Source organism: Aotus nancymaae, unplaced genomic scaffold (genome assembly GCF_030222135.1).
Source record: "Aotus nancymaae isolate 86718 unplaced genomic scaffold, 86718_ANA_hifiasm-v0.15.2.pri h1tg000019l, whole genome shotgun sequence".
In the NCBI taxonomy this organism is placed as follows: domain Eukaryota; kingdom Metazoa; phylum Chordata; class Mammalia; order Primates; family Aotidae; genus Aotus; species Aotus nancymaae.
Genome location: NW_026988431.1, coordinates 60,307,729 through 60,321,492, shown reverse-complemented (window position 1 = coordinate 60,321,492; position 13,764 = coordinate 60,307,729). Strand labels below are relative to the sequence as shown.

Genomic DNA, 13,764 nt, shown 5'->3' with positions numbered 1-13,764 from the left:
GGTGAGTCGAATTCATTTTTCAAAACCCAGGGCACGTCTTCCACGTGGCAAGTCTTCCATGAAAACATTTGGTGAACGAATAAAGTAACATAAAAATGTACAGTTGAAACTCTCAAATTGCTATCAATGGCACGCCTTCCACGTAGCCAGCCTTCCATAAAAACGTGAACGAATAAAGTAACATAAATATGTACAGTTCAAATTCCCAAATTGCTGTCAAGAGCATGTCTTTTTAAAGACCGGCGTATATTACGGTCGTCACACTTTCCTTAAGTGGGAAAAAAAAACGCACAGTGTTGTTTCCGCCCGGTTTCGAACCGGGGACCTTTCGCGTGTTAGGCGAACGTGATAACCACTACACTACGGAAACCTCGCTGTGCAAAAGGGTTTGTAAAGATCTTGATATGTATGTGTCATATCCCAATTGTCAAGCCATTAAGACCAAATTAGTGGAATTAATATAATTTATTTAAAGAAAAAAAAAACCCAGAAAGTGAAAAATAACCTAAGCCCAATTTAACAGTGCTGAAATTATTTCAAAAGTTTGAATCCGCATGCACTTTCTTTGAAAGCGCCTGAGTACCGCGGTAGAAACCAGGCACTACCAAGTTTCCCTTCTTTTGGGTGCATTTTTTTTTTCCCGGGAAAGAAGCGTTTTGTTACACATCCTTTTCGCACGTTGAGGTGCTCAGAGTCCAGGGCGAAGCAGGGGGCTTTCGGAGACCGGGGAGGGCCAGCCACGCGCGGAGCCACGAGCCCCGCCCCGGTGCTGCTCTTAGCCGCGAAAAAGCCATCCCTTCAGCTTCTGGTGGAAGGACGTGTAAAATTAGTTTTGAATTTCCTCCTCTTGCTTTCGAAGACCAAGCTGAGGTACTAAGTTGACTGCTTGTTTCAAAGTTCTTTACAGAGTATGCATAATCACACACCACGATGCGTTTACTGACATGCAATCTACTTTTAAATTTTTCTAAACTTGAATTTCATATGACCTGAGAAACTTCACTTTTCCTGCAAAAAGGCAGGCACATCCTTCAGGCTAAAAATCAAGACTAGGGAATGAGGCCTGCAGATTACACCGTAAGGATATAGTCCGAAAATATTTTTTTTAAAGCGTGGAACTACTATTTTAATTGCGTACATTTTGCTTGGAAACCACAAGAAAGAAACACAACAAAGCATTGCCCAGGGTACAGAAACAATAATAAAAGTACTTAAAAATAATTTAAATTCCAACATTTCCCCCCTCATTTTAGAAGTTTAACGTTTCAGAAGCCACAACACTGCCTCCCTTCCTGCGACAACTTTCCCCTTTTAAGTCTCATTCTCCCCCAGTTTCTTTCTTTTTTTTTTTTCCTTGATCGATCTCCCCCAGTTTCAAGGGCGAATTCTAGAACTCCCCGGAACCGCCACCTGTTAACCAGAATTCAGTGGCTTTGGAAAATAAAACTGCTTTTGCTTTTATAGCTCTTCTGGTTTTTTTTGTTTGTTTTTTTGAGACAGAGTCTCTGTCTGTCTCCGCCGTGGCGCGATCTCCGCTCACTGCAACCTCTGCCTTCCGGGTTCAAGCAATTGTCCTGCCTCAGCCTCCCCAGTTGCTGGAACTACAGGCGCGCGCGCTGGCTAATCTTCTCTATCTTAGTAGAGACGGGGTTTCACCGAGGCCAGGATGGTCTCGATCTTGACCTCGTCACCTGCCCGCCTCAGTCTCCCAAAGCGCTGGGATTACAGGCTGAGCCACCGCGTCCGGCCGGCTCTTCCGGGTATTTGAGAAACGCATTTGTGAGTGTCAGAGTTGAATCTTTGATAGGAAAGTCGGGTTTTCCTGATACTGGGATTCCGGGATTCCCGGGGTTGGGGTGGCCCAGTTCCTGCGAGAAGCAACAGCGGGCGGGGCCGTGAGGCGCACGGTGCGTCCAACCATCCCAAGCGCCTGGAGCCTTCCCGAGCCCCCGGCTGCGCCCCCCAGACTCGGGCGTGTCCGGGCGCTGCAGGGAGCCTCTGTGACGCGGGTTCCGGTCAGTCAGCCCCCGCAGAGCCGGTAGCCAGAGCCGCCCGGAGACAGGAGCCGGCGGCATGAACTGCTACCAGCTACCGGTGGTGATCGACAACGGCTCGGGAGTGATCAAGGCGGGCCTGGCTGGGTCCCGGGAGCCCCGGTTTATCTACCCGAACATCATCGGCCGCGCCAAGGGCCAGAGCCCGGCGGCCCAGGGCGGGCTCGAACTCCGCGTGGGCGACCAAGCTCAGGCCTGGAGAAGTTCGCTGTCCGTCAGGTGCCTCCTCCTCCCAGCAGGCTGGCGGGGGCAGGGAAGGAGCCCAAAGGACGTGCGCCATGGGGACAGAAGGGATCAGGAAGCCGGGAGCAGGAACGTCCCAGCCAGCTGGAGTTACTACAGACGCGCAGGCCACAGATCCCCGAGGCTACTGCACATCCAAAAAGTGAACATTTTGCTCTCTGTGACTATACAAATCTATTCAAGCTATAAAGTTATCGAACTAATTCATTTAAGAATTTTACTTAACTCGTGGCTCCTTTTGTCACTTGGGTTATTCTCTTCAATTGACATAAACTATACCATACTGTGGAAATTTCCCAATTTCTTTTTTTCTTTTTTTGAGACGGAGTTTCGCTCGTTACCCAGGCTGGAGTGCAATGGCGCGATCTCGGCTCACCGCAACCTCCGCCTCCTGGGTTCAGGCAATTCTCCTGCCTCAGCCTCCCGAGTAGCTGGGACTACAGGCACCCGCCACCATGCCCAGCTAATTTTTTGTATTTTTAGTAGAGACAGGGTTTCACCATGTTGACCAGGTTGGTCTCGATCTCTTGACCTCGTGATCCACCCGCCTCGGCCTCCCAAAGTGCTGGGATTACAGGCGTGAGCCACCGCGCCCGGCCCGAGTTTTTTCTTTTCTTTTTTTTTTTCCTCCCGCTCCCCGCCCCCAATTTCTTAAGAGTCACAAACTTCCAAAGGAGAGAGAAAATGGAAAGCAACAAAAATTGCAGAGGTGGTCGGTAGCTGTGCTCATTTTGGCTGACATTTACCTTCTGTGAGAGGCTGTGGCAGTTACTGCCCATAAAGGGATATTGGTAATAAATGTGGTGATTAACTGAGGGTCGAAGACAATAGAAACTAGAAAAATAATTGATCTTATTGCTCTCCCTACAGTTACCCAGTGAAGCGAGGTCTCATTACTTCATGGGAGGACATGGAGATCATGTGGAAGCATATCTATGATTATAACCTGAAGCTGAAGCCATGTGATGGTCCAGTCTTGATTACTGAGCCAGCCCTGAACCCACTGGCCAACCGGCAACAGATCACAGAAGTGTTTTTTGAGCATCTGGGTGTTCCTGCCTTCTACATGTCCATCCAGGCTGTGCTAGCTCTCTTTGCTGCTGGCTTCACTACTGGCCTTGTGCTGAATTCAGGAGCTGGGATTACGCAGAGTGTACCCATCTTTGAGGGTTACTGTCTGCCTCATGGTGTGCAGCAACTGGATCTGGCCGGCCTTGACCTCACCAACTACCTCATGGTGCTAATGAAGAACCATGGTATCTTGTTGCTTAGTGCTTCAGACAGAAAGATTGCTGAAGACATCAAGGAGACCTTTTGTTATGTGGCAATGAACTACGAAGAGGAAATGGCCAAGAAACCTGATTGTCTAGAAAAAGTTTACCAACTACCTGACGGGAAGGTCTTACGGCTCCATGACCAACTCTTCTCTTGTCCGGAGGCCCTCTTCTCTCCGTATCATATGAACCTTGAGGCCCCTGGCATCGATAAGATATGTTTCAGCAGCATAATGAAATGTGATATAGGCCTGAGGAATTCCTTCTTTTCCAATATTATCCTTGCTGGGGGATCAACCTCTTTCCCTGGTTTAGACAAGCGGTTAGTTAAGGATATAGCAAAGGTGGCTCCTGCCAACACCCCTGTGCAAGTTACAGCTCCTCCAGAAATGAAAATATCAGTGTGGATGGGAGGTTCTATTCTTGCATCCTTGTCTGCCTTTCAGGACATGTGGATCACTGCTGCAGAATTTAAAGAAGTTGGACCCAACATAGTACACCAGAGATGCTTCTGAAATACAGATAAAACGGTCAGAAGAAAATGTTTTGAGTATATGTGACAGAAAACTTTGGATATTATATGTTTCTTGGAGAATAGAAAATACCTCAGTTATTGGGAGGCCAATATTTCTGTTGTATTTCTATAATGGGTGGGGGGATAATAATGGTGAAGCTCAAGAACAGATGTCTATTGAGTAGAACCAAGTTAAAATAATGTTTCCTATGGGGTTTCTTCTGTAAGCTGACGTTGGTGAGCTTATATTTCCTTTGGAAGAGAGCAATTTGTGGTACAATATGCTATGTGCCAAATGAGTGACAAGATTTAAGCTTATTGAAGTTTAGGGAAAGAAGGTTGCTGTGGTGAGGAAAGAGACTCCACAGCAGAGGGGTGCCATCATGGAAGGGGTGGCATTGGGATGGAAAGCAGATATCCAGGCAAGCATACTAAAATGAAAAAATTGCTAAAGATGAGAATGAACAAAGCATATTCAGGGCACGTTTAATAGACTGATTTGATTTTGTTTGTTTTTAAAATTTTTATTTATGTATGTATTCATTTATTTAGTTTTAGAGGCATAGTCTTACCCTGTCTCCCAGGCTGGAGTACAGTCCTGCAATCATAGCTCACTGCAGCCTCCAACTCCTGGGCTCCACCCTTAGCTTCCCAGGTAGCTGAATCCACAGGTGTGTACTTCCACGCCCAGCTTAGACTGGTTTTGTTAAGTGAAGAGCAGAGCAAGAGCAGGTCAAGCGAAGGCCAGGGACCAAAAGGCTTTAACTGCTAAATATCCGATAAAGGGGAGAAATTAAAAGCAGGGGCCATAAGGAAACTATGTTATGATGAATGTGGCGATAGTTTGGAGGATAAATTGAATGGGGAAGGCCCTGGAGATTCGGTGATCAATTAGAAAGTCACTAGTCCAGATATAAAGTGGCAAATCTAGTACTCAAGATTGTTAACAATAGGAATTAAAAAAAAGAAATTACAAAAACTAGCAAGATTTGGTGGCTAATTAGATATGAAGGGAAAAGAAGCGTCTGAGATAATGTGGGAAGCTAAGAGAATGGTGGTAGTGTTGATACATAACTCAAAGCATTTAGCATCTGCTCTAAGGTACTGTGCTAAGTGCAATAGTGGTGGTAGTGTTGATACATAACTCAAAGCACTTAGCATCTGCTCTATGTAAGGTGCTGTGCTAAGTGCAATAGTGGTGGTAGTGTTGATACATAACTCAAAGCACTTAGCATCTGCTCTATGTAAGGTACTGTGCTAAGTGCAATAGTGGTGGTAGTGTTGATACATAACTCAAAGCACTTAGCATCTGCTCTATGTAAGGTACTGTGCTAAGTGCAATAGTGGTGGTAGTGTTGATACATAACTCAAAGCACTTAGCATCTGCTCTATGTAAGGTACTGTGCTAAGTGCAATAGTGGTGGTAGTGTTGATACATAACTCTATGTAAGGTACTGTGCTAAGGGCAATAGTGGTGGTAGTGTTGATACATAACTCAAAGCACTTAGCATCTGCTCTATGTAAGGTGCTGTGCTAAGTGCAATAGTGGTGGTAGTGTTGATACATAACTCTATGTAAGGTACTGTGCTAAGGGCAATAGTGGTGGTAGTGTTGATACATAACTCAAAGCACTTAGCATCTGCTCTATGTAAGGTGCTGTGCTAAGTGCAATAGTGGTGGTAGTGTTGATACATAACTCTATGTAAGGTACTGTGCTAAGGGCAATAGTGGTGGTAGTGTTGATACATAACTCAAAGCACTTAGCATCTGCTCTATGTAAGGTACTGTGCTAAGGGCAATAGTGGTGGTAGTGTTGATACATAACTCTATGTAAGGTACTGTGCTAAGTGCAATAGTGGTGGTAGTGTTGATACATAACTCTATGTAAGGTACTGTGCTAAGGGCAATAGTGGTGGTAGTGTTGATACATAACTCAAAGCACTTAGCATCTGCTCTATGTAAGGTGCTGTGCTAAGGGCAATAGTGGTGGTAGTGTTGATACATAACTCAAAGCACTTAGCATCTGCTCTATGTAAGGTACTGTGCTAAGGGCAATAGTGGTGGTAGTGTTGATACATAACTCTATGTAAGGTACTGTGCTAAGTGCAATAGTGGTGGTAGTGTTGATACATAACTCTATGTAAGGTACTGTGCTAAGGGCAATAGTGGTGGTAGTGTTGATACATAACTCAAAGCACTTAGCATCTGCTCTATGTAAGGTGCTGTGCTAAGTGCAATAGTGGTGGTAGTGTTGATACATAACTCTATGTAAGGTACTGTGCTAAGTGCAATAGTGGTGGTAGTGTTGATACATAACTCAAAGTACTTAGCCTCTGCTCTATGTAAGGTACTGTGCTAAGGGCAATAGTGGTGGTAGTGTTGATACATAACTCAAAGCACTTAGCATCTGCTCTATGTAAGGTACTGTGCTAAGTGCAATAGTGTTAATTACAGAAGTCAGATTCTGTCCTTACAAAACTTTACAACCAAGGCCAGGCATGGTGGCTCACGCCTGTAATCCCGGCACTCTGGGAAGCTGAGGTGGGTGGATCACGAGGTCAGGAGTTCAAGACCAGCCTGGTCAAGATGGTGAAACCCCATCTGTACTAAAAATACAAACAAAATTAGTCGGGCACGGTGGCTGACGCCCGTAATCCCAGCACTTTGGGAGGCCGAGGCAGGTGAGCAGTTCAAGACCAGCCTGGCCGACATGGTGAAACCCCGGCTCTACAAAAAATACAAAAATTAGCTGGGCGTGGTGGCACACGCCTGTAATCCCAGCTACCTGGAGGCTGAGGCAGGGGAATCGCTTGAACCCAGGAGGCAGAGGTTGCAGTGAGCCGAAATCGTGCCATTGTACTGCAGCCGGGGCGACGAGAGCAAGACTTCGTCTAAAAAAAAAAAAAAAAAAGCAATACAACCTGGCTGATGCTATGGAAGAAAGAGGGGAGGGGAGAGAGAGATTTTACTTTTCTTTTAGATAGAGGACCGATAGCGACAACTCCACGGAGTTTACCCAACTGAACACGAGTAAAACTTTTAAGATTATCCTGTCAGTAAAGGTAAAACTACACTATACTGGCCATTATGAAAATTCGCAGCCGGGCGCAGTGGCTCACGCCTGTAATCCTAGCACTTTGGGAGGTCGAAGCGGGCCCTAGAGTTCGAGACCAGCCTGGCAACATAGTGAAACCCTGTCTTTACTAAAAACACAAAACCTAGCCGGGCGCGGTGGCGGGCGTCTGTAATCCCAGCTACTTAGAAGGCAGAGACACGAGAATCGCTTAAACCGGGGAGGCGGAGGTTACAGTGAGTCGCGATAGCGGCTAGGGTGACAGAGCGAGACTACATCTCAAAAAAAAAAAAAACAAACCGCTACACTTTATAGTGGACTATTCCCCGCTTTGTGCCTCATCACAACACAGCACTACCTTAAAGCAAAGCAAAGTCAATGACTGAAAAGCCTTTCTTTCCTAATAAAAGGGAGATTCAGTCCTTAAGATGAATAGTGTAGAAGTTACACTTGTTAAAAGCCGTCCTCTGCGCAAGGAGAGGCTGGGGAAGGCATTCTAAGCAGAAGGGGCAGGGTGGGAACTCGGACCCATTCCGCCAAGCCGAGACCAGACTCCGCTTTAGTCAGTGCTGCCGGGGAATCTATTTTCACAAAGTTCTCCAAAAAAATGTAAGGATCAGAACTGGGAATCGGTGTTCTGCGTCCTGGGCCCTAAAACGCTTCCTACGCATTCCATTTTTAAGGTAGTCCAGGTGAACCCCGTCTGGTCTGCAGAGGATAGAAAAACGGCCCTCTGAAGCCTCTAGCTAGTTTCACCTTTAGAGAAGGTAGGAAGTAGACTCAAAGCCTGTCTCCGACGGGGGGGAGGGGCGGCGTCCTTCCTCATGGCCGGAAATGGAACTTTAATTTCCCGCGCCCCCTCCCGCGAGAGTTAGCTTGGCCAATCCGCGCTGTCGGCGACCACTCTCTTTATAAGCCGACTCGCCGGGCAGCGCGCCGGGTTGCGGAGGGTGGGCCTGGGAGGGGTGGCGGCCATTTTTTCTCTAACCCTAACTGAGACGGGCGTAGGCGCCGTGCTTTTGCTCCCCGCGCGCTGTTTTTCTCGCTGACTTTCAGCGTTCGGAAAAGCCTCGGCCTACCGCCTTCCACCGTTCATTCTGGAGCAAACAAAAAATGTCAGCCGCTGGCCCGTTCGCCCCTCCCGGGGACCTGCGGCGGGTAGCCTGCCTAGCCCCCGAACCCCGCCTGGAGGCCGCGGTCGGCCCGGGGCTTCTCCGGAGGCGCCCATTGCCGCCGCGAAGAGTTGGGCTCTGTCAGCCGCGGGTGTGTCGGGGGCGAGGGTGAGGCTCAGGCCTTTCAGGCCGCAGGAAGAGGAACGGAGCGAGTTCCCGCGCGCGGCGCGCTTCCCTGAGCTGTGGGACGTGCACCCAGAACTCGGCTCACACATGCAGTTCGCTTTCCTGCTCTTGGGGGACGCCCATTCTGCGTTATCTGTCACCCCTCGCCGGCAGCGGGGACTTGTAACCCCCCGAAACCTGTCTGGGCCAGTGTGCTGCAAATTGGCAGGAGACGTGAAGGCACCTCCAAAGTTGGCCACAATGAATGGGCAGTGAGCCAGCGTTACCTGGAGCGGTTCCTGCGTAGGTTCTCCTGTCTTCTGCTTTTTGTTCCCTTTTATGGTTGTATTACAGTTTAGTTCCTGCTCTGCACGTTTTGTTGCGGTTTTTGCTTCTCCCAAAGGAGATCTGGCCCAGTCCCCTCAATCGGGTGTGGGAGAGGAGTGATTTTTTTTGAGAGATCGTTAAACATTTAGTGAATATTTAATTAGAAAATCTAAACGACAATTGAAAGTTGTGTTCCTGGCTGGGCGCGGTGGCTCACGCCTGTAATCCCAGCACTTTTTGGGAGGCCGAGGCGGGCGGATCACCCGAGGTCGGGAGTTCGAGACCAGCCTAACCAACATGGAGAAACCCCGTCTCTACTAAAAATACAAAAATTAGCCGGGAGTGGTGACGCATGCCTGTAATCCCAGCTACTCGGGAGGCGGAGGCAGGAGAATCGCTTGAACCCGCGAGGCAGAGGTTGCGGTGAGCCAGGATCGCGCCATTGCACTCCAGCCTGGCAACAAGAGCGAAACTCTGTCTCAGAGAGAGAAAAAGAAATGGTTGTCACTTTGTGCCGGAAGTTACAAAATTTTTTTTTTCTGAAAAATCAAACCTTGGCAATGACCTTGAGCAGTAGGATATAAATAACCCTCACAAGCTTAGCGTTCCAATAACGGAACACTAGGCATAATTAAAGACGGGAAAGAAATGTACAGAGGAATATGTTCCACCTCACAGCCCCCAGTCTCCTACAAGATTCTTGGCTCTGATTTTCTTTAAGAAAATAAACTGATGGCCCACTAGATTGAAAGAAACAAACGGGCCCTTCTGCCCACTCGTCAGGACAAGGTAACTCCATTCCAAATCCAAACCTTCAGTTCCTTAGGACCCCTCTTCTGGGGATAGTTGCCAAGAGAGACAGCAGCCAGGGGTGTGTATATAAAGGCACACCCTTTAGTGTGATAGCTGGAATCCTGATGATTGGAAAGGTCAGTCAAGATCATGTCAGTAAATTTATGAACATGTATGTTTATAGCTTTTTAACCTATTACCTAAAGTAGGTGCTCTAGAGTTGTCTAGCAGATAACATTTCTCAGCACTATTAGAAATAAGAGATGTGCAAAAAATTCTAGAGTCCACTGTTGCTGGTAATGTTCTCTAAGGAAAAAGTGTTTTCGCGTCAGCATGGTTTTGTGGAAAGTAAGGAATGAAATTGTAGTTATGATTTTGCCAAGAACTTTGACTAGAGTCTTGAGGAAGTAGCTCAGCTTCACTAAGCCTCATTTTACTCAAGGTGATCTAAAATTTCGACCTTTCTTTCTTTCTTTTTGAGACGGAGTCCTGCTCTGTTGCCCAGAGGTGGAGTGCAGTGGCCCCATCTTGGCTCACTGCAGCATCCTCCTCCCGGGTTCAAGCGATTCTCTTTCAGCCTCCCTAGTAGCTGGGATTGCAGGCACACACCACCATACCCGGTTAATTTGTTTGTATTTTTAGTAGAGATGGCGTTTCACCATGTTGGCAAGGCTGGTCTCGAACTCCTGACCTCAGTGGATCCGCCTGCTTCGGCCTCCCAAAGGGCTGGTATTAGGGGCGTGAGCCACCGCGCCAGGCCTAAGATCCCTTTTTCAAGAGGGCGGGGATTCCTTGAGCTACAGAGATAGGCATGTCTTTTATTCTTACTCCATCTAGTGGTACTTTAGCTTCTCCACATTTACAACATTCGTGGTGGTGCAGGGCCTCGAGGCAAGAATGGCCACAGACTGGGAATGTTTTTCTTTCATTTTTAAAAAGAAAACAGTGATTTAATACACTCAATTTAAAAATAAGTCTGTAGTTGTTTCTAGCTCATTTCCCTCTGACATGTCTATTATAAACAGTCCAAAGCACAATTCTTAATATTATAAACATTCGATATATTGTTTCTTTTTGGTAAAATGATTAATTTATATAATTCTGGAGTAAAGAGAGACCATACAGGTCATCCAGTGAGACAATTTATGTGAAAACTTTTGTACATAATAATTATGGCAAAAGTGACTTCTTATTGCCACAGATTTGAGTAACTCTAGCAGATGAAGAAACTGCTGCTGAGAGGGATTTTATTTACATGTCTAAGTTAATTTTTTGTGGAGTTGAGACCAGAAGCTAGGCTTGGCAACTTCTAGTGCAGTGTTCTGTTCACTGCGTTCCACCTTCAGGCTTTGTTGGTTAGCCTGGGACAGATGGCTAGCATTAACTCCATCATCACTTTCTGGTTTAAAATAAAATAACCAAGGTTGTAACCTTGCTTTCCACCCCACATCCACCTCCCACCCCAGCATTCTTTGATGTGATTTTGTGCTGTGTGTGTTTCACTATTTTACAAGCACAGCTGATTGTAGTTATTTGCAGTAGTTACAGTCTGTGAAGTCTCTGTGAACACTGAATTAGTGAATACTGAACCATTGCTCCCAGAGGAAATACAGGATTGGGTTTCTGGGAACATTCAGTCACAACATCTTTGTCAACCAATCAATACATAATCTTGTTTCATGTGTGTTTCTGTTAAAGACATCCTAAGATACGTTATCGATTAATTAGCATTGAACTCATATTCAACAACACTACCACTTAAGCCTGAATGAAGCCTATCTAACACAAGTATTTTTTTCTGTAAGGCACATCACAGCTTTCTTGTGCTTAGGAATGCTAGACAGCACTTAAGCACTATGATTGGGGGTCATTTTAAACAGCAAAATCACCAACTAAAAGCACAAAAATGGGAAAACTTGCCACTAAGTAGACCAGAAATAGGACACTTGTTTATAGTGTCCTTTTTGACTACAAAGGCAGAACTGGGCACCTATGTGTTGGGGAAATAAAACTTTTCAGGGCTCTGCACATGTCCATGAATAACTGTGAAAGTGCTGCAAGTATTGGTTTTAAGATTATAAACAATTTTAGTGAACAGGTGAATCTACAAATACAGAAGCTATAAATGTTGAGGGTTGATTGTACTTCAAGGTCTGTGTGACACCTGTATCTGAGAGAGACTGCAGGTGTCCACATGGCTCCTGATGTACTTAGGGCTTGTTTCATGCCTCTTATATTTAAACCAGTGATTCTCAAAGTGGGGGTATAGTGAGAGGAAGGGTATATGAAGTTTGCAAATGATACTTTTTTTTTTTTTTTTTTAAGATGGAGTCTTTGTTGCGCAGGCTAAAGTACAGTGGCACGATCTCGGCTCACTGCAATCTCCACCTTCCAGGTTCAAGGGAATCTCCTGCCTCAGCCTCCCTTGTAGCTGGGACTACAGGTGCCTGTCATTAGGCCCGACTAATTTTTGTAATTTTAGTAGAGACCCCGACTAATTTTTGTAATTTTAGTAGAGACAGGGTTTCACCACTTTGGCCAGGCTGGTCTTGAACTCCTGACCTTGTGATCCACCTGCCTCGGCCTCCCAAAGTGCTCGGATTACAGGTGTAAGCCACTGCACATGGCCTGTTCGCTTTATTTTCGGTTACTTAGGTTGCATTTCACATAAAGAAGGACGTGAGAATTTTATGCTTATGAAGGAAGATAGAGCTTTAAAAATATTGAGAAACATGCTTTTAGTTTTGTCCTTTAGAATGAGGGACTTCCTTTGTAAGGTCCAGGGTTGGTTATGGGTTTTGACTCTGAGGATGACATTGAGTTTTAATTTAATTCAGCTTGTCCTGGTTCTGCAGCCAAAATTCCATGTTAGTCTGGCTCAAGACTTAAGAGACAAATAGACGGAACGGGCACAAGCATGTGTACACATGCACCCACCCTCTCAGACTATAATGGAGGAGTGGTTTTAAGATAGGAATGAAATGACAAAGGGTAACTGTCATTCCTTCCATGTTCATTCTGTTAAGGTAATAATGTGTGATGGAAGTAAAAACAGCAAAAATACATAAGAATTAGGCCAGGATTTGCAAATTTAAATGTCTGCAGTGGACAGAAAGGAAACAAGGAAGTGAATCACACCAAGAATAAGAAAATAGAGACTACAGAGATGGTGGGGAGAATGCATGTCCCTTTTTAAGGAGGCAGCAATCTCTTGGATATGGAGCCTAAAATTGTCAATATTGCAGAAAAGACAAAAATTCAGATTTTTATGTCAATACCACTCATTATAAAATGTTGGTAGCTAAATTGAAATAAATTTATTATATAAGTGCATAATAAAGAATTTGGCTGGCCTTTGTTCCTGAACCCTGGGAAGTAGCCTCTAGACCTTTGGAATTCACCAAGAATGGTAGGAGTGTCTTTTCATTGTAGGCCCCTTGGACTAGACCTAATAGTTGATGCTAATGAGATGACTCATAATTGGGGGTTGGTCAGCCATGTGATAAGAGTGTTAGGGCTTTGGGCCCCATGATATTAGCCCAACCTCCTGAGAGGGGAGAAGGGCTAGAGACTGAGCCACATGACTAGTGATTCATCCAGTCATGCCTGTAATGAAGCCCCAATAAAAGCTCTGGACACACCGAAGCTTGAATGAACTTCCCTGGTTGGCAGTACTCAGTGTGCTAGGAGGAAAATGTGTCCCTGAGGACATGAGGAGAGGAGAGGGATAATGGAACCTTCTTTTTGGGACCCTCCCAGACCTCACTTTATGTGTCTCTCCCTTTGGCTAGTTCTGACTTGAATCATTTTGCTATAATAAGTCTAATAATAACCATAATGAAAATCCTTTTGCTATAATAAAACCGAAATAACATTTTTCTCGGGTTCTGTAAGTCATTCAGTTAATTATGAAACTTGAAGGGGTAGTGGGAACCCCCAGATTTGCAGCCAGCTTCTCAGGTGTAAGGACGGCCTGGGGACCTCCTAGCTTAGGTTGTTGATAGCTGAAGTCATTGCATTGGGCAAATCAAAAAACCTTTTGAAATAAAATCTGGTGCTTTATAGGTTATTAATTTGTGACCTTTGGCCTAGGCAAATTTAAGCATTCCTGAATGCTTTCCCTGGAAGGGTGAGGGTTTGGACCACCCTACCAGTTTAAGACCTACCCAAAATAAATGTATTTGAGAGGAGTTGACACTGTTGGTATCTT

At 45.7% G+C, this 13,764-nt stretch overlaps 1 protein-coding gene and 1 non-coding gene across 4 annotated transcripts; one reads left to right on the top strand and one right to left on the bottom strand.

The window, feature by feature from the left end:
- Positions 1-297: 297 nt before the first annotated feature.
- Positions 298-370, bottom strand: TRNAV-AAC (transfer RNA valine (anticodon AAC)). Its single transcript has one exon. It is a non-coding gene; the product is annotated as a tRNA-Val (tRNA).
- A 1,674-nt stretch (positions 371-2,044) lies between these two features.
- ACTRT3 (actin related protein T3) lies at positions 2,045-7,357 on the top strand. Of its 3 annotated transcripts, XR_010343493.1 has the most exons (3): positions 2,045-2,273; positions 3,168-6,048; positions 6,177-7,357. XR_010343493.1 is itself a non-coding variant. In XM_012470934.2 (2 exons), exons 1-2 carry the CDS (start codon positions 2,074-2,076, stop codon positions 4,084-4,086), a joined length of 1,119 nt encoding a protein of 372 aa, XP_012326357.1. In that variant the 5' UTR covers positions 2,045-2,073; the 3' UTR covers positions 4,087-7,357. The 3 variants fall into 3 exon arrangements, 2 of the variants coding, with proteins under 2 accessions (XP_012326357.1, XP_012326358.1); XM_012470934.2 differs by having other exon boundaries at positions 3,168-7,357; XM_012470935.3 differs by lacking the exon at positions 2,045-2,273 and adding an exon at positions 2,304-2,439 and having other exon boundaries at positions 3,168-7,357.
- Positions 7,358-13,764: the final 6,407 nt, after the last annotated feature.

Coding starts and splice junctions, on each gene's coding strand:
- ACTRT3 (XM_012470934.2), top strand. CDS start 2,074: ATGAACTGCTACCAGCTACCGGTGGTGATCGACAACGGCTCGGGAGTG. Junction 2,274..3,167: donor AGAAGTTCGCTGTCCGTCAG/GTGCCTCCTCCT, acceptor CTCTCCCTACAG/TTACCCAGTGAAGCGAGGTC.